Here is a 19717-nt window from a genome sequence, read left to right on the forward strand (position 1 = left end):
TGTAGGGTAGGTAGGCAAGGCGGGTTGTATGACGTGTGTGTTTGTGTGTGTGTGAGTTCTGGCACCTTTTTTTTTAACAAAAAAAGCACTGCTGAAAATCAATGGCGCAGTTTCTTGTTATGGTGTGATAGGAAGCCCCTAAACACTGTAGCATAGGTCATAAATAGGTTTAAGACGACTTTGTTTGAAAAGCCTTCCACCACCTAAAAAAAGAGAGGAAATTCTGTGATCTACACAGCATGTAATAGCTATGCCCATGTTCAGTGGTGGGATTCAGCCAGTTTGCAACAGTTTGGCAGAACCAATAGCTAATTTCTTGTTGCCCAGGCCCAGAATGAACTTCCTGAAGCAGCATCCACACAGAGAACCGGTTGTTCACATATTTGAACCCCACCACTACCCATGTTGCATTTGAGTCTCATTCCCATTGAACCTAAAGAAATTCAGTGTACGAAGGATTGCTGCCAGAAACTTGCCTGTTTCTCAGGGATTTAATTTATATAACTTAGTTGTTCCATAGAAGTATTTTGCAGTAGAAAAGACATTTTTATTTATTTATTTATATCTTGCCTTTATTATTTTCTCAAATAACTGAAGATGGTGAACATATCCAACATACCTTTCTCCTATTTTCCCCACAACAACAACAACCCTGTGACATGAATTGGGCTGAGAAAGACAGACTGGCCCAAGGTTACCCAACTGGTTTTCATGGCTGGGGTATGACTTGAATTCACAGTCTTTTGCTTTCTAGCCTGGTGCCTTAACCATTAGACCAAACTGCCTCTCATGGCATAAAAAGGATGACATAAACGTCATCCATAACTCCATGGGGAAAAAGCATGGTAGAAATGTAATGAATAAGTGTCAGAACTGTAGTTTAACGTCATATACTGTAATTTGTTGATAAGGGCAGAATGAAAATGAGATTAGCAAATTAAAACAGGGAGCAACAATGTCAGGCAAGTTTAAAGTTCAGGGTAAAATAAAAAATAGGTTGCAATAATGACTTGAATTATAGATATATACTGTTTATATTAATTTAGAAAGTCTAATCTCTAGTAATTATATGCTACTGGTATCAAGTTAGTGGTGACCCTTACTGATCACATAGGCAGGCCTTCTCCAGGATAATGTCTTCCCCCAAGCTGGACCTTCAGGCCTCCAGTGGTGCACCCATTGCTGCTGTATCAGGCCTATTCTCTTTTCTTCCACCTTTTCCAGCATCAAAGGAATGTGTCTGAAATATAATTTGAGCCTGGTCATGAAAACTGGATGTATTTGTTTTGTGATTTTTTAAAATAATTATCTTGATTATTAATCTCATTACATAATTACGAAGTTTTTCTGAGAAAGATTTAAGTGAGACATCTTGTGGTCATTACATGGAATTGAACATATTGAGGGAATGGATTAGATTACACTTGTTAAAAACAACAAAATTCAAAAAAATCTTTTCTAAAAAACTCAGAATAAATTGCAGTTTAAGAGATATCATATAGCTAAGGCTATATTCCTATAGAAATTTAAGTATCTTCATTTAAAACAAGATTTATTTCTGAAGAAGTCTTACGGTAATGCACTGCTTGGTTGCAATTTTAAAAATATTTGCTCTGGAATAATTTTCATTGAAACTGGGATTTCTAGATGAACACATGTAAATCACCTTCTGAACCAGAGAATTCATATTCCTTGTATATTGTTAAGCAAACAATATAAAATGAAATGTATAAACTATAATAAATATTTAGCTTAGAATCTGAGAGATGTTATTTTAACAGGATGTTTCCTTTTGCAGATGATGTGATGAAGTGAAAGCAGGTGGTATGATCTTAGCATGCCAAAATAATGGCTTATCAGGAATTTATTGTGAGTTTATAATCTTTTTTATTTATTTCAATAATATTTCATACATTAAATATATCGTGAAATAAAAATATAAACAAAATTGTGAAATAGTAATCAAGAGCATATTTTCACATATCAATATAGGTTTTATACACACATCAGAAAACTAAAAAATCTAAAGTGTGGCAAGATGGAATTTTGAAGGCCGCATTTGGAGGAAATAAGGTAAACATGTAGGTTCAGTTTGGTGGTATAGTGTCAGCAGTTTTGTATCTGTTAATCTATTTATATCTGTACCTAATGAAATATCTACCATCTGTTTTATTTTTCTCATTTAATACAGGCAAACTTATTTGATGATAAAGGACAGCTTTTGGATAGTATTTTCATAAAATTTCAGGTATTTGTGCTTTATTTTTATTTGTTCAGTGCAGATTGTTTTGAACTTATGACCACAATGGACCCCAGAATTTTGGTTACAAGTTGTTGTGATGGTAAGCCACCACATTATCATATCTGATTTTATGACCCTTTTTTATGTTGGTTGTAAAGTGAGTCATGATTTTTGTAAAACAAATATTTTGAGCGCGTGTGGGTTTTTTGCTAGAAACAGCAAAAAACATTGCAAACTGACTCTGCAAGTGTTAATAAGCCAGTTGTCAAAATCATGTGACCATTGCTGACCTGACACCAATCTGTTTCACCCTATTCCATCCAAATTGACTTTCTGTAAAGATTTCTTATTAGCCCAGTGAGATATTTTGGTATTTTAACTTTCTTAAGGAGATTGCCACTTTGATCAAGTCTATACCTTGGTTTTTAACTTACCTCAGTCAAAATGCATGATTAGCGTTGCCTGTCACATCCTTGTTTCTTTGTGTCCTATCAGCTCATCCATGACATTTTTGACTACCATCCTGGCTAATGTCATATCTATAATGTAAAGCCTTTGATTCCTTTCTCTTTTGACTCAGAAATTCCTATCTTCTATGTACTTCACAGTAAGAAGATTGGATTAAATTGATGTTACTTGAGGCGTTCAACTTTGAGGAACTGATCTAAGTTTAGTGGAGACAAGTATTAAATCTTGCCAACTCTTGAGAATATTGGAGTCATGACTCTCATACCTCTGCAGACACAATGCAGATGGCATTCACTCAGTAGGACACTCAAAAAAGTAATTTATTTTTCCTAAAAGACAGTTGAAACAGTGGCAGTTAGGCTTTTTCTAAACCAACCAATGCATAGTAAACTGTCTTTTTCCCATTCACACATTTTGCAGTGACCTAACTGAACAGCAAAAGTCTGTCTTTCAAACAAGTATATTTTCAGCAGTTATCACTAAAATTCAGCGAAAACAATAATGCATTAAATAATCTAAAAGATATAAATGTTTAAAATATTCAGCGAATATTATGTGTAATCAAGTTTACCTAGATATGCTTAAAGAATGCAGTAGAGAAGCAGCATTGACATACTGTGAAGTTATATAAATGTGCTGAAATTAAAAATATTTTTATCCATCTCTCTAGATAAAACCTGGTGATGACTTTGAGTCTGAACGATATTTAATCACTATAGAAAGTGAAAATGTTTCTAAAACTGATTATAATCAGTCAAAGAACACAGGACAGCAACAATTAACAAGCAATCCCTTGAAATCCCTTGCTACTTCATCGCTATGCTATCCAAAGCGAAAATATTCTGTATGTTGTCTTTTTCTTTGATACTTTTAACACTTGATAAGATCGTACAGTGATCTGGGTTTGAAAGAAAAAAGGTGATATAGAGTATTCAGGAATTCTCAAATAGTACTTATCAGATCTTTAAGGAATCATTACAGGTGGTCCTCAACAACAATTTGAAGTTATAACAATGCTGTAAAAAGTGATATATGATCTGTCTTCACACTTATGACTGTCGCAGAACTCTTGTATCATATGATCAAAATTTGGGCTCTTGGCAACCAGTATGTATTTACAATGGTTGCAGTGTCCTGAAGTCATGTGATGAACAATTGGGACCTTCACAGAGACATATCAATAAACTAAGTCAATTGGACACGTTAGATTTATTGAACAACTGTGTGATTCACTTAATGAACATGACAAAAAGGTAATAAAATCAGGTGCAACTCACTTAATGACCAGATTGCTTAGCGATGGAAGTTCTAGTTCCAATTGTAGACATAAGGTGAGGACTGTCTATATCTTTTCCTCTGTTTGTGCATTGCCTCCCACAAGATACATTTGCTATAAGCAGGTGCTAATAGGTGCCACATAGATACCATGCTCACTTCAAATCACCTTTTTTTTTTTTTTAATTCCATTTATATCCCGCCCTTCTCCAAAGACTCAGGGCGGCTTACAAGCTTAGCAGTAGCCTTCATTCTATGTATATGCCTGCTTATTAGGGCTTTCACACCCCTCCCAAGCGGCATTATTACAAAGTCAGCTTAATTGCCCCCAACAATCTGGGTCCTCATTTTACCTACCTCGGAAGGATGGAAGGCTGAGTCAACCTTGAGCCTGGTGGGATGCGAACCTGCACTAATTGCAGGAATTCAGTAGCAGATTTTGTGTTTGTCCTTATTGGTATTGGCAATTGAACTGGAATTTCCATTGCTAAGTGATGCATTTGTAAAGTGTAACTGCATCACTTAGCAACAATAATCCTTGCATTCCCAGTTGCCATTCCTAATGAATTGCATAGTTATTAGGAGAGGCAGGTTCTGCCAGCTTTCTCCAATCAAGTCAATGGAGAAGCTAGCAGGAAGTTCAAGTCTCAGGTGGTTTGCAAGCAGACTGGCAAGCAGGTGTAATTGGATGTGGGAGAGATGAGCTTTGGGACGGTTGGAATGCAAGAGTGGTGGGGAGAGTGTACAGAGCCGCACATGGCCAGTGTGGCAGAAGCACAAAGGAGCCAGTCGGAGTCTCTGGATGGTGGATACTTACCCCAGCAACTTGTCACCTTCCCTGCTGTTTTCCCCATTGACTTTCTGAGAAAGCTGGCAGGGAAAGTTGCCAGTGGTGATCATATGATCACAGGGTGCTGGGACAGCCAAAACTCTGAAGACAAGTTGTAACCACCGTTTGTTCAGCGCCATCATAATGATTGCTGAATGACTGATCATAGGTTGAGGACTACCTATAATCAGCCATGTGTGCACACCCTACACTTAGTGATTGACAGCAGACCCTGAAAAAGGGACATCTGACCCAATCTCAAAGTTCCAAAGTCGTTGAGGGGAAGATTGCAGTCATGTGACTGCATTTTGGATGCTGGGTAACTAGCCTGCATTTACTGCCACTTCTGATGCCTTGTGGTCACATGGCCACCAGTACGACGTTTTTGCGAGAAACCAGCATTTTTGGTTTACAGCAAAAAATGCCCCATTGCAAACAGTGGGTTTGCTTAACAACCAGCACCGAAAGGTCATAAAGTGGGTGTGCTTTACAAACCTCACAAGTTTTGGCTGTAATTGCAGGGCTCAAGTATGGTTTTAACTTGAGGACCACCTGTACTGCCAGTGATTTTTGTTCCCTGCCACCTGCAGTATCATTTATATTAGAAGTGAAATAATTCAAATAATCCACTGCATTTCATACTGCCAATAACCCAGATTATGAATGTTCGTAGCTGCAGGTATAATGTACATGCTGTTAGATCAGCAAAAGAAAATGAATAAAAGCGAACTGTAGTATGTTGTACGAGCTGTATGGATGCTACTGCATGTGAATATTAATCAGTTGTCTGAACTACTTTGCCGACAGTTAAATATGAAAAAATATATTGATTGATTGATGCAATATCATTGCTGCTATTGTATTAGTAATATTATTTCCGGTCACCTTAATTTGGCTTCACAGCTGAAACAGATACTTTCCAACTTTCATGAACTACACTTTATAGAAATATATGAGTGAATTGCACTTGGTTTTTAAAAGAAAATAAACCCCCATTTAAGTTCTGTTATTCAGTTATAAATACTCAAAAGAATTGAAGTTCTTTTGTAAAATACATTGGCATGACCAAAGTAGTGCCTGTTAAAGCACTGAGAAAAGATTCCCTCTGTGAAATTCATTGCTGCCACTATAAAGGTCTTTCTAATCTAGATGGTCTTTGAATATTCAGAGAAAATCTTTCCAGTAGCAATGTTGGACCTTCTAGCGGACGCTGTTGCCTCTGTGATTTGTGGAAGGTTCTTTTCTTTAAATACTTTGTACAGCTTTATTGTATAGTAAGCATGTTATAAGTGATATGTTCATGATTGATATTTCATTCATTAAACTTGCCGTACATACAAAATATTCTTCCAGGGTTTCCAACTACCACGTCAGGTGGAAAAGAAAAAGTTAGTGGAAGAACCTGCACTGCCATCTACATCTGACAGTCCTCGTTCATCCTTCCCCCACCAATTTTATGCATCTTCTCCTTTATTTTCTGTTCCTTGCCAAAATAGGGAAGATACAGAGCCTGTTAGTTGTCTGGCTTCTACTTCTTTAGAAGATGAACATGAACTAGTACAGAATAAAAAATGCAATAGCAATAGTTTAGCTGTTGAATATTTGAAGCCAAAATTTCAGTTAGAAAATGCACTGGTCAATTCAGGATATCATGCATTTTCACAGAACATTCGAAGCAGAGCTAAAATTATTGCACTTTTGAGTCATGACCAACATGTTTCCAAGAGACTAGAAAGTGAGACTACTGCCTCACTGAAAAATCTACAGTTTTCAATGATACAATCAGAATCCAACCCAGAAGTTTTATTGCAAAGAAAAAGCCGATGGGATGCTTACATGCCATCATGTTTATCTGATGTACATAATGCAGAAAACAACGAAGAAAATACTAGCAATTTGCAATCAATTCAAAAGGGCTTAAATGAGAGTGACTGTGTAAACAGAAGCCAATACAATGACCATAAAGGAATTCCACAAATGCCTTCTTCTTGTAAACTTGATATTTCTGCTGTTAGTGAAGGTTCTATTGGAAGTCAGCCATCTAACTTTTTCCCAAGTGAATCCTTCATGAATGAAACCAATAACTCTGAATTAAGTTCACATCATAATGTTAATTTGAGCTGTGGAAATGCACCTAAAACATTTGAAGACTCATCAGAATCAAGCAGACATGGAATCATTGGTAATTTGGAAAGGAGTTGCTCAGGTGCTGACTTTGCAAATCCAGGAAAACAGTTTACAGAGGTTAACTTTAATCTTTTAAATATGCTGGATTTTAGTGACACAGAAGACAATAACCCTAATGAAAACAGCATTGTTTCACAAGGTTCTGTATGCCTAAGGCGAGAAATTAAAAATCAAGTTGAGGTCAGTGTTGAAAAAAACTGTGATGTAACACCATGCTGTAGTGAAAGGAAAGACAATGTACAATTAGAATTTCTACAAGATCAGGATCTCGGGATCTCAGGATCACAGCCAGTACTTCTTTCTGATGAAATTTCTGCAAAGCCTGTCAACATTAAAGAAAAGAGTACAACTCTTTGGGACAAAAAATGGCAAAATTCAAAGGTTTTGATTAATGAGAAGATAGATACCAATACATTATATGCTCAGAATATGGATGTTCACCAGCAATTGCCTTGTGCTAGCAGAAACTTTGTAATGAAAAATGATGTGGACTATGAAATACATGATAGTGAGTATTACACTTAATTAACTTAGAATAGAAAGAGTAACATTCCATATATTTTTGCTGCTTCATATATTTGCAAATAAAAATGTTTATAAAATACAGGTATTGAAACATAGTTATGGTAACAAAATAATTCTTTTCAGTAAAATATTACAAAAGTTCTGATGTTTTTCCCCCAGTGCACTTCAAACAAACATTAAAAAATGTTTTTAGTTACTCCTTAAAAATAGCACATGCGTAAACTTTATAATTGGAAGATGCACAAAGTATTTTCAATTTTTTAAAAAACAAATCCAATGAAGAAAAAGATTTCAGTTTATATTACCCCTCAGCTATTGATTCTTGTCCTTCCTCACTTGATAAGTGGTTTAAGATTTATTAGTCTGTTTTTGAACATATTATGAACTTAGGAAGCCAATACACCCAGAGTGAGATTAATAGAAAAAGGCTGTTGCTTTTAATTCTGTAATATGATATAGTTTGAAGTATTTTTTCACTAATTTACCTACCTTTTTCCTACCTGAATTTTAGAAATGTTGCAAAATATCTTTAATGTGAAAGTATTTTGTAGAGAGAGGCTATAGTTGCTTTAATTCTCAGAAAACTAGATATGATTTGTGTAATATTTTTGCAATTTTGCACTGCTGATTAATAACATTTAAAATTAAAATCTGTTCACTAATCAGTTAACAATTTTACTTTTACTAAAATATTACACAAATCATATCTAGTTTTCTGAGAATTAAAGCAACTATAGCTATAATTCATTTTGGGAAAAGAACATTTCTTGTTTTATGATATTTTCTGTGAAATTACTCTTAAAGCGGCATATATCTGCTTAAAAAGTCAAAATACCTAATACTGGAATAAATTAAAAGTGTAAACTTTTGCCTACAACTGAATTTTTTTGTAGGTGCTGTTTTTGGACAGGTTTCTGTGTTTCTTACTTCATCCTTTTATTGTGACATGGTCATAATAATGACTGCCAAATTATTGTAAAAACTACTAAATTTCAAAACAGAAATAATAATAATAAGTTGGAAGGGACCTTGGAGGTCATCTAGTCCAACCCCCTGCTCAGGTAGGAAACCCTATACCATTTCAGGGAAATGGCTGTCCAGTCTCCTCTTAAAAATTTCCAGTGTTGGAGCATTCACCGCTTCTGGAGGCAGATTGTTCCACTGGTTAATTGTTCTAACTGTCAGGAAGTTTCTCCTTAGTTCTAGGTTGCTTCTCTCCTTGACTAGTTTCCATCCGTTGCTTCTTGTCCTACTTTCAGGTGCTTTGGAGAATAGCTTGACTCCTTCTTTGTGGCAGCCCCTGAGATATTGGAACACTGCTATCATGTCACCCCTCGTCCTTCTCTTCGTTAAACTACACATACCCAATTCCAGCAACCGTTCCCTATACGTTTTAGCCTCCAGTCCCCCAATCATCTTTGTTGCCCTTCTCTGTACCCTTTCTATGTTGCATTACTTATCAAAACATTTGCTGTAAGACTAAGTTCTATTTTTAGTTTCTGTTCTTTATTTATTAAATTACTACGTCACCCATCTCCCCAAAGAGATGATATAAAACCATTTTTCCCTGTCTCATCTGAAAAGCAGAGCACATGAAACAAATTTCTCATTTTTTTCTCAGGTTTCTCTGAAAGTGGTGATCACTAAAAAAGATTATATAACTCTGATTCTTAACATGAATTCAGTAGATATGAAAATTCTTCTTATAATTTGTTCATAAGATCTAAATCTCAATTTATGGAGGTTATTTTAGATCAGGGGTCCCCAACCTGTGGGCTGCGGCCCACTACTGGTCTGTGGCCTGCTGTGCACTCACCTCCACTCACACTAGCGTCATCAGTGCTACGCAAACGGTGCTATGCAGTGAAAATGGAGCGCTGTGCAGCAAAAAGGGCGGTGCTAGTGAGTATCGCGCAGGTGCTAGCACTGCCCCATTTACATCGTGTGTGCTTGCGGCCCATTTGTGGACATGCGTGTGCGAAATGGTTCCCCCCTCCCTTTCCCTCTGGTCCGCCAATCGAGAAAGGTTGGAGACCTCTGTTTTAGATATTCTCAAAGGCTCGTCTCACATCAAAAATACCAACAGATGTTGACAATAAGCTTTACTTTGCTATGTGGCAGAACTGAGCTGACCTAAATTTAGATGTTTATCATTGGACTGGTAGACATGAACTTCCTGGCTTCTGCTTCTCTGTAGCAGGCCTTCCACATTCTACTCACGGAAGATGAATATTTTTAGAGGAGAGGAATTGTCCTATATCTTAATCTTAATTTGAGGATCCCCAGAACATGAGATTCCAAGCTGAGAAAGCAAAAGGAGAGTCCTTAGTTTTTTCAGAACTACAAGGCCAAATTTATATCCAAGCTAGGGCTTTTTTTAAAAAAACGTACTTAAAAAGAGTTGCTCTTGGCATAATGTGATTGGTAATGCCATTTATAAGTGATTTTAACACTATTTGGTTTTTCTTAAGTTAATAATTGATGTTACATTTTTTTCAAATATATTATTGAAAAGTTTTTTTATTTCTTCTGTTTCTAATAATTTTTAGCTCTAGCAATTCTATAATTTTGAATTTAACAATTTAATGTGTTATTATTCTGATATGCAAAAACATTAATCCACAACAGACATACACATATTGATTTAGCCTGATGACTGAAGTTCATTGTTTCTTTCCCCCCTCCTCTTTGGTAGTTAAAGAAGGTTTTGCTGAAGCATTTTGTTCTGAAGATGAGCAGATAACTTGCCTGCATTCTGACTCACCAAATTTGGTAATCTTCTTTTGATGTTGTATCACAATAAAAATTCAAAATCCAGTTTGAAATATCTGGCTGACTGCAACCATCATCACTAATTATAATGGCTTTAATCTCTGTGTTACATAGGGGACTTTTCTATCTGCATTTTTCTTACTAACTAGTTATGGTCCTGCTTGCAGGCCTTTAGAGTCCTAAAATTCACTTCATTGTCGGGGGATTCTCCAGAGCAAGGTTTTGTTGATGAAAAAAATCTTCAATCTCCTATATGAAAAGAAGTGTTGGCTTGAGAGATAGGTAGGTAGGTAGATAGATAGATAGATAGATAGATAGATAGATAGATAGATAGATAGATAGATAGATAGATATTATTTCATTAGTATTGCTTACTAAATGTGACACTGCCAGATACTCCAAGTAAATCATAAAGTTAAAAGCATGGGAAAAAAATAAAGGCAAAGAGCAAAAAGACAGCAAAACTGAGCAACATTACACAGAAGGAGCTTCAAACACCATAGTCCAGTGATGGTGAACCTTTTAGAGACCGAGTGCCCAAAAACTGCCCCCCCACCTGCCTGTGGAGCCACCCACTACGTCCATGGCCCACCGCAGATCACCCATGCGGCCCAGCAGCGCCATGGCAGCCACGCCCTCTGCCCGCACCCCGCAGCATCAACTGCGTGAGATGGGTACAAGGGCGAAGTCTTGTCCCTGCTGCTCGGCTGCCATATCCTTGGCTGTGCTGCTCCACACGCGCTGCGCTCGGGGGCGACTCTCCTCCAGGGGGATCTGCTGGTGAGGGGGCCATGGGAGGAGGTGGGTCTGGGGCAATGGCATGCGTGCCCACAAAGAGGGCTCTGAGTGCCACCTCTGGCACCCGTGCCATAGGTTCATCACCATTGCCCAAGCCAAAAGCCTGGACTATGAAACACCAGTACGATAGGAGCCATCGGGAGTGGGGAGGCGGGGGGGGGACTTAACTGATAGTGAAGCTTCACTTCCGGGCTGTGACAGATATTAGATGAAATTGAGTAAGGTCATTGTTCCTCACAGCTCACCAATGAATGTAAGGGTTAACAAACATCAAATGAAAATTTTTGCAATTGAACAAATTAATAATTTATTATTCTTTAAAAGAATGAGACAATAAAACGCAAAATATACCCACATTCTGAAGTTTTAAAGGTGTTTTGCTATTTCTGAATCAAGTTTCAATATAAAATAAAATAAAAACTGCAACTTTGGAAATTTAAAAATAAAAATACTCAAATGCTTAAACCATAAGGCCAGTTTGCTATTATGGTTAACAGAATAAACAAATGTGACATATCCTTGCAAATTTTATTTTCCTTGGTGCTTGTTTTTTGGTCAGTGAATAGCATTGCTTTACAATATCTGTTCCATTAAATGCATAAAGGTAGTTGAATTTCACGGACACCAGGTGAAAGGCTCAGCAGCTAGTGAGATGATGACAAGAGGACGTTGCTCATATCACAAAAAGGATCCACCAAGTGATATGACCATGCCTGAAAGTGCTTCAAAGGATGCATTTTTTTTCTCAGCTCAACAACTGAGCTGTCCTGGGCTGCCTGAGTTTGTTAAGGTAAGATTTTTAAATGTATACATTTTTTAATCTATGAACATACTTTGAAAAAGTCAGTGTTATAAGGTATTTACCGTTGTATATGAAAGGAATAATCAATATAACTATCAGCAAATTCATAAGATAGAATATTGCTTGTAAGGATCAGATAGTTTAATCCTCATGGGGGAGGGAAGATCTATAAATATTTTATGCTACCAAATTTTTCAAGGGAATTACTGAGGCTCCTGTTTAGTGCCCTTGTTTTCTTTATTAATTATTTGCCAAGCTGACATACAGCAATTAATGCCCAGAATTAATCCAAAAACCAATGTTATCCTGGAATGCATTAAATGTGTTTATGGGGGGGGGGATATTTATCCTTAGTCTCTAGGTTCAGGGAAACTTTCAGAAGATGACCTCAGTAACAGTGGAACTAAAACATTTAGAAAGGAATTCAATGTTTTTGAAGAAAAAGGCAATACTAAATTTTGTAAGTATCAATAAGAACAATTAATGACCAAAATGTAGCATTAGTCTTCAATATTTTGTATGTTTCTTCCTCTTGATAGTAACGAAGACTGCATCTTTTAAACCTCCAAGTCAGATTGTGACAAATTCTTGCTCAAATCTAGACTTTACTGAATCTGCTTCCAAGGAATTTAATAAGGTAATAACTGGGTGGCTCATTTTGTTTTATTAACAAAAAAATTACTACCACAAAGCTGCCTTAATTCTAGATACTGCTAAGACATTATCCCATTAGGATCATATACTGTCCAAGAATTTTGAAATGTTTTTTTCTCTCATTTTTTGAAGAATAAAATATTCTTCAAAAATATCTTTTTCTCCCTTTTCTTAAAATGTTTCTCTTTCTCTAGAAAAGAAGGGATATGTTATGTATATATGTATCTAAACACACACACACACACACACACACATGTATACATACACATATATACACAGAGTAGTAATCAAGAACACCATTATGTATATCTGTTAGTAATTTTGAGTTAGAATTTATTTACGTACTAAGTGAATATTAAAATTCAGTTCATTGTTTTCTGTAAAATATAGGAATAAATGCTTAGAAATGTAGACATTCGTATCTATTTGTAACTATATTTTTGCTTTTTACATTCCTTCTGTTCAGCTGTTAACAAAACAATGGGTTTCTTCACAGACTACTGGCTGTCATTTTTTCCCAACTCCAAGTAGTAAAGAAACAATACAAGAGCAGGAATTGCTGATGTCCAAAACTCATCCAGACTTGTATATGGATAATAAAAAACCCTTTTTCAGTAAGAAAGGTTTGATTGTTAATGGTATAAATAACAGTTGTGCCAGATTTTTCTAAATGCTCGAGTTAGTGTTTGAGCATATTTAATCTAACAAAATGTAAGACATATTTTAAAAAATGTTGCTGAAATTTCCTCCATCCCTGCCTATTTCCCTGGGTTCATGATTTTTCTGCTCACGAAAAGGACCTTCTGTGTCTCCTGATCTCTGTGACTGCAGCTTTTCATTCATGAGTTATTTTGTATCCATGGACAAAATAAATGTACTCAGTCTATATCTATCACATCCCACTTATTTTCTATTTATGACATAGGTACAGAAAGTTCAATATTAAGGAATGGAGACATTACAAAATGCTTTGATGTCTTCCCAACTTATAATCTAATTGATTTTGTTTAGAGTTATAGCGAGCTACCACTTCGGCAGAACTGGTAGCTAATTTTTTGTTGCCCAGAGCCAGAATGGGCTTCCAGAAGCAGCATCCACACAAAGAACTGGTTTTTCACCTATTTGAATCCCATCACTGGGTATAGCTATGTTAATAAAAGTAACTAGGAACTCAATTTTTTCTTTAAAATAACAGAAAGACACACTTTTATTCTTTACTCTTATGAAACTTTCTCCTGTACTTTAAAGCTTTAACTGTATTAGTTTTGAAGAATATAGCAATTCCAAATTTCCAAGAGTGTGTAAACAAAGTTTTAAGATCCTTTTCTTTTAACAAAATTACTAGTGTAGTTTTATTGTAACCTTCCAGTAAGAAATATATTGTGCTGTATTAGTAAGGATTGCAGTTGAAGTTTTGCTACTGAAAATATTTAGAGAAAGGCAGTCCGTTCCAAAAAATAATACTAATATTAATGTTTCACTATATTATCAACAGAATTTTGTTTTCAAGTGTCCGCATACTGTACCCTGTTTTGTAGGAATGGGAGAGTCCACGTATCCAGAAAATGATATGTCTATCCTCTTACCTGCTCTTGGAACACAACCTCCAGTTGTTCCTGGACTTGTAGATAATCTACCTCCTGATTCCCAACTTTATTCCAGTGCAAAAATCTGTAAACAGATTCACCATCGTTGTGATTTCTCAGTAGTCAATACATATGACATGTCAGAAATGCTAGAGCCTAAGGACAGGATGTGTAAAATCTTTGTGGGTGAAAAGTACATAGGAGTAAGAGATAAGATAGCCATAGAGAGTGCATTGCCTAATGTGTCTGAACAAAAGGAACAAAGCAAATGGCAGAAATACCACAGTACAACTGGTTGTGATTTGAGATCTCAAAATAGCAACGAAGTTGCCATGGCTTCTGATATCAAAGCTGAGAGTTTTTTAGGAATGTCATTAGCATACAGAAGAGAGAATCAGAGTAATGTCAGCTATAAAAGCCCTCTGGACTCTGAGCATCTGGAGACAATAAAAAGCATGCTTTGTAAACAGCAGCAAAACTTTATCAGTCAAGATACTGTTTCAGAAAGAAAGAAACTTTTCCTGCACTTAAATCAACACTTTTCCACTGAGGAAGTTCTAAGTGACTTAGGTCACCCGAATTTCCCCAATATAACCAGAGATAGCAAGGTATGTAATTGTTCCCAATGTTAAGAAATGCTGTTAAATATTGTCCACCATGTGTAAATGCAGATTAGGTTTGTATGTGCCTAATGTTTTCTCTTGCAGGTTTTTTTAACAAGGTTTTCAAGAATACTGCGTTAACAGGTTTCAAAATATTTAAATTTAATACTCTCATAATCATATTATAGGTTATAAAATCAAGATATGTACGGTTTTTACTCATTCGTGAAACCATGACACCTTTTGATGCAAACTGCTAAAACGAGGAATCTAATTAACCATAATCTCTTAATTAGACTAAACTGGGGCCCTGTACTTGCAAACAGCACAACAAGCCGGCATCTTCAGTCATTATTTTAAGTCCTTAAGGTGATTTTTATGAAACTCACAAAGTCAAACTCACAAAAATTATACATTACAGTATACATTCTGGAGATAGGATATTTCCACATCATTTAACATTACAATTTAGCACTCAAATACTGTATATGTATTTTAAAAGACCCAGGTCTTTTATTTATTTGTTCATAAAAACTGGAAGAATAGTCATAGTCTTAATAAATCTATATTCAGTGGTCTTAAATATACAGTAGGTAATTTATATGCATATGAGATTAGAAAAAAGGAAATAGGAATTTGTTTATTTTGTTTTACAGGACACTTGTGAGCTGTATTTCCCTAGGGCAGATATGGTAAAGAATACTAATGTACCTAAAAGACAACAATGCATCCCAGTTGAATTTCAGTCTCCAGCACACTATAAGAAAGTTTTTACTACTGCATTGATAGGTATGGTCCAACTTTTCATTTTAGTATAGGTACTCAAAATTAATAAATAGTTCTAAAAATGCATTGCAGTCAAGATTTTTGATTAGACTTCTCAAGAAGTCAATTTTTACAGGACCAGTAGGATTTCTAGCCATTTGACTTTCTGCTTTATACAAGGTTATTATAGTTATTATCGTTTGCAAAAGAAAAATTACATACTAATTCTATCCTTGGCTCTTACTTTCAAAGTCTATCAGTACCTTTCATTTCCTTTCATTGGCATCATAGGTCAATGAAGGAATACTAGCAGTTGTATATGGTAGCCCATATTTAGCAGTAAAATACTTGACAGAGTTACTGATTATTTCCCCAAGATTTACCTCATCTTTTTTTTCTGAATGACAGTGAAATTAAGAAATCGTTAGTTTTAAAATTTTTAATTTAATTTTCCCCTTACCTAGAGACATTATTAAACTGGAAAAGTTGACCAGGTGACTGAAGCAATTTAATATTACTTGATATGAAATGAGCTATATTAAAATGCATGTTTTCCCCACTTTCTAATTGTAAAACATCTCATATTCCCTATTTTTATGTAAAGAACATTTAAACATATTATTATTTGAACTATCAAAAAAACTACATAAAGCTCTTGGGAAGGTGGATATATCCTTCTATACATCAGTGAAAGAAGGGCAACGAGAGAATTCTGCGCCTCTCTGCAGCCACAAAATAGCGACAAAGCTTGTAATGGTTAGAAAAGAAGGCCGAAATAAGGTATGTTGTTAAAGGCTGGTTAAAACAAGTTATTGGATTTTTTTTTAACCATGGTTTACTAGGATAGATATTCATGGCGCAAGGTTATGAATTGCATAGATCTACACATTTTTGTGAAATTGCAACTTTGGCTTGTAATTTGGGCAATAAAATAATTATACACTTTATCAGAATATTTACAGTAGCTGAAAAATATGGAAATTAATAACCATGACAAAATATTTTGAGTATTTTAACAGTAAGCTGCTGAAACAGCTCAGTTCTGTGCACACTGAGGCAAAGGGGAATGGCTTTCCTTTCAACAGAAAGTATTTCTGAAATTGAGTAGCCAGGGATATGATTCCTATCTTTGTTTTCGTAAGTGTAATAATGACTTGAGAAGTTTTGTCCCTGTCCAATTTTTTTCAGTGAATATCATTTTTTAACCTGAATTTGCTAGTACCAGTATGAAGGGAAGGGAGTCATTAAAAATTTTCAGTAATGGGGAAAATAAGTTTGTTTTAATAAATACCATATATTGGCTCAATAATCTAATATTATACAGGTAATCATCGACATACAACCACAACTGAGCCCAACATTTCTGTTGTTAAGTGAGACATTTTTAAATGAGTTTTGCCCCCATTTTATGACTTCTTGCCATAATTGTTAAATGAATCACTGCAATTCTTAAGTTAGTAACATGGTTGTTAAGTGAATCTGGCTGTCCCATTGACTTTGCTTGTCGAAAAGTCATAAAAAGTTGATCACATGACCCCGGGACACACAGTTGATCACAGCAACCCTCATAAATAGGAACCAGTTGCCAAGCATCTGAATTTTGATCACATGACCATGAGGATGCTGCAAAAGTTGTAACTGAAAAATGGTCATAAGTCACTTTTTTCAGTGCTGTTGCAACTTTGAATAGTCACTAAATGAAGTGTTGTAAGTCAAGGACTATCTTCACTTAGTTACAACTTTATACTGCAAGGAAAAAACCAGGTTAATTGAATCAGCATCTTTTGAGAGATTTGTTATACTATCCCAAAAGTCACTTGACCAATAATGTTAAGCTTTTTTTGTTCTCTCTCCCTTTCTCTCCTTCCCTCCCTCCACCCCCCCCCCTTGAAAACTAGTCAGGTTGTCTGTTCGATGGATTAATATGGCTTGGATTTTGTTTCAGGGACGTCTCTTCTATGCTTGTGATGCTGCTAAAGCAGATCGATGTGATTTTTTTAAGTGGGTTGAAGATGTAAAACCTACACAGATGGAGAGTAAACCTTGTATTAAACTTCATGATATAAAGAGTATTGGAACTTATCTCAGATGTCAAAGAATTTCTATCTATGAAGAATGCCAACTTTTAATAAGGTATGTTGAAATGTTAGATACACTTGAATAGTAGTTTATAACTGAAAAGAAGCGATGCTAATGAATAATGAAGGTAGCATCTACATTACTTAAGTTTCCTTTAGAAAGAGTTAATAAAAAGTATTTAAAGTAAAAAAAATAGTAGTAATGATCCCAATATTATAATTAATTTCAAACAGACTAAGCTGTTCTTTGGTCATGTATATCTCCCCTGCCAGATTTAGCACTTTCAATCAATATCTGTTACTGATATTAATATTGCTACTAATGAAGAGTTTATTCATTATTTTGAGTAATATTAAAGTTTGTGTCCCCAGTTTTGTTTTATTTTTTCATTTCATGAGAAATTATTTTTAGTATTTGGTTCTAAAAGCAAATTACAGGGTTCTTATATTTCATTTCTTCAGGAAAATGTTTGATACTCAAAGAAAACAATTTAGTAAGATGAAGAAATGTAATATTGCAAAGGCTAGCTTTAACTGTGATTCTAAGAGCAAATTATTTCTTAAACTGAACCGGAAGGAGCATTCATCTACATACAGCAAAGGTTGGTAACTTTGAAAATTTATGTTACATTTTTTTATATTACATTATGTTACAACATAATTTAACATTACATTTATTTGTTAACTGACTCAGTCTAATGACTTGATAGCCTACTATAACTAAAAATATATAAATAATAATGTAATAAATAACTTGCAATATAACAAGAATATACAAGTATGAAGAAACTCTCATGCTAGAATCAGCAGGCTGGGCATGTATTCTGGGCTAATTGGGGCTTCCTGGTTGTCTCCAAAGACAGTTCCATAGACAGCATATTACAATAGTAGACCAAATCTGTCGTGATCAGGTTGTGAGTTATTGTTGCCAAGGCATCTTGAACTAGATAGGGTTACATTGTATCAGTGAAAGTTGGGCAAAGGCCCATCCAGGCTTCTACCTGCTGTTTGGCAAAAGCCCTAAGTCCAGAAGGGATCCTAAGTTACACGTTTTTTGGGGGGCCGCATAGATAACTCTGGCATTCCTTCATCTCCTGTTCTACATATATGTGACTGCTGGTCCAGGTCATCTATTGCAATAAAATAATTATTGTAAAAGATGTAACAGATCATCAATAATTGATTGATGATTGATTGATTGATTGATTGATTTGGATTGATTCCTGTAGCTGTCCACAAAGCATCTGACTCAATTCTGCTGATACCAAGCTGTGTATCTTGACCCCCTAACTGATCAAATGATACTGTTGGGGTTTTGTCCCAGTACCTGATTCTGTTGGGGTCTGCATGGGGAGGAATAGGATTAAGCCAGACACAAGCAATGGGTCCATGAACTATCTGACTCTGAGGATTTTCTAATTTTAGTTCTGGATGGATTACACTTCCATAGACAGAACTGGTATATAGTTTGAATTTTTTTCTAGACTTGTAGCTCAAAAAGCAGATGGCAGCTATGGCCAGGAAAGTTTTTGCATGGATTTATCATTTGCACCTTTGCCAGACTAAGAGACCCTTCTTACCATCACTCTGCCTTAATCACCTCGTGTATGGACTATTGAATATGTTCTCTATGGGGCTACTTTTTAAGATCACTTGGAAGCTCTAGCTGGTTCAGTGTACAGCATGAGTACATCTTTCCAAATTGTTTAAAATCCTCAAAAAGGTGGCCTTAAAATTTAAATTATAGATATGCAAATAAATATTCTTATATTTTATTTAATTTTTAGCTTACCGTATATACTTGAGTATAAGCCGACTCGAGTATAAGCCGAGACCCCCAATTTCACCCCCAAAAACTGGAAAAACTTATTGACTCGAGTATAAGCCGATCCGCCATTCTGCAAGCCTCTGCCGCCAGCAGAGGCTCGATCCGCCATTTTGCAAGCCTGAATACACAGGAATACCCTGTGTGGCCGCGGCTCTCGGGGAAGCCCTGGCTGTCCGCTTCCTCGCTCCACGCTGCCATTCGGGGCCCGCGCGTTCCCCGGGCAAATCGCGGCGCCCAGCAGGCGAGGAAACACGCCCGCTCCAGTCGCCCCCCCTTCCCTCAGGAGACGCGAAGCAAGTGACCGCC

The 19717-nt window shown here is 35.9% G+C and overlaps 1 protein-coding gene across 1 annotated transcript in view; it reads left to right on the forward strand.

Annotated features, from left to right (window-relative positions):
* Positions 1-19717, forward strand: part of ZGRF1 (zinc finger GRF-type containing 1) — a 36980-nt gene that overhangs the window by 1739 nt on the left and 15524 nt on the right. Inside the window, exons 2-14 of the mRNA XM_083367963.1 lie at positions 1799-1869; positions 1993-2073; positions 2192-2248; positions 3381-3554; positions 6168-7509; positions 10222-10298; positions 11701-11886; positions 12253-12358; positions 12438-12535; positions 15397-15529; positions 16110-16285; positions 17451-17638; positions 18046-18185. Coding sequence (XP_083224089.1) covers positions 1849-1869; positions 1993-2073; positions 2192-2248; positions 3381-3554; positions 6168-7509; positions 10222-10298; positions 11701-11886; positions 12253-12358; positions 12438-12535; positions 15397-15529; positions 16110-16285; positions 17451-17638; positions 18046-18185 — 2779 coding nt within the window. The 5' untranslated portion in view covers positions 1799-1848. The remainder of the gene's footprint in view (positions 1-1798; positions 1870-1992; positions 2074-2191; positions 2249-3380; positions 3555-6167; positions 7510-10221; positions 10299-11700; positions 11887-12252; positions 12359-12437; positions 12536-15396; positions 15530-16109; positions 16286-17450; positions 17639-18045; positions 18186-19717) is intronic.

Source organism: Vipera ursinii (genome assembly GCF_947247035.1).
Source record: "Vipera ursinii genome assembly, chromosome: 7".
Taxonomy (NCBI): domain Eukaryota; kingdom Metazoa; phylum Chordata; class Lepidosauria; order Squamata; family Viperidae; genus Vipera; species Vipera ursinii.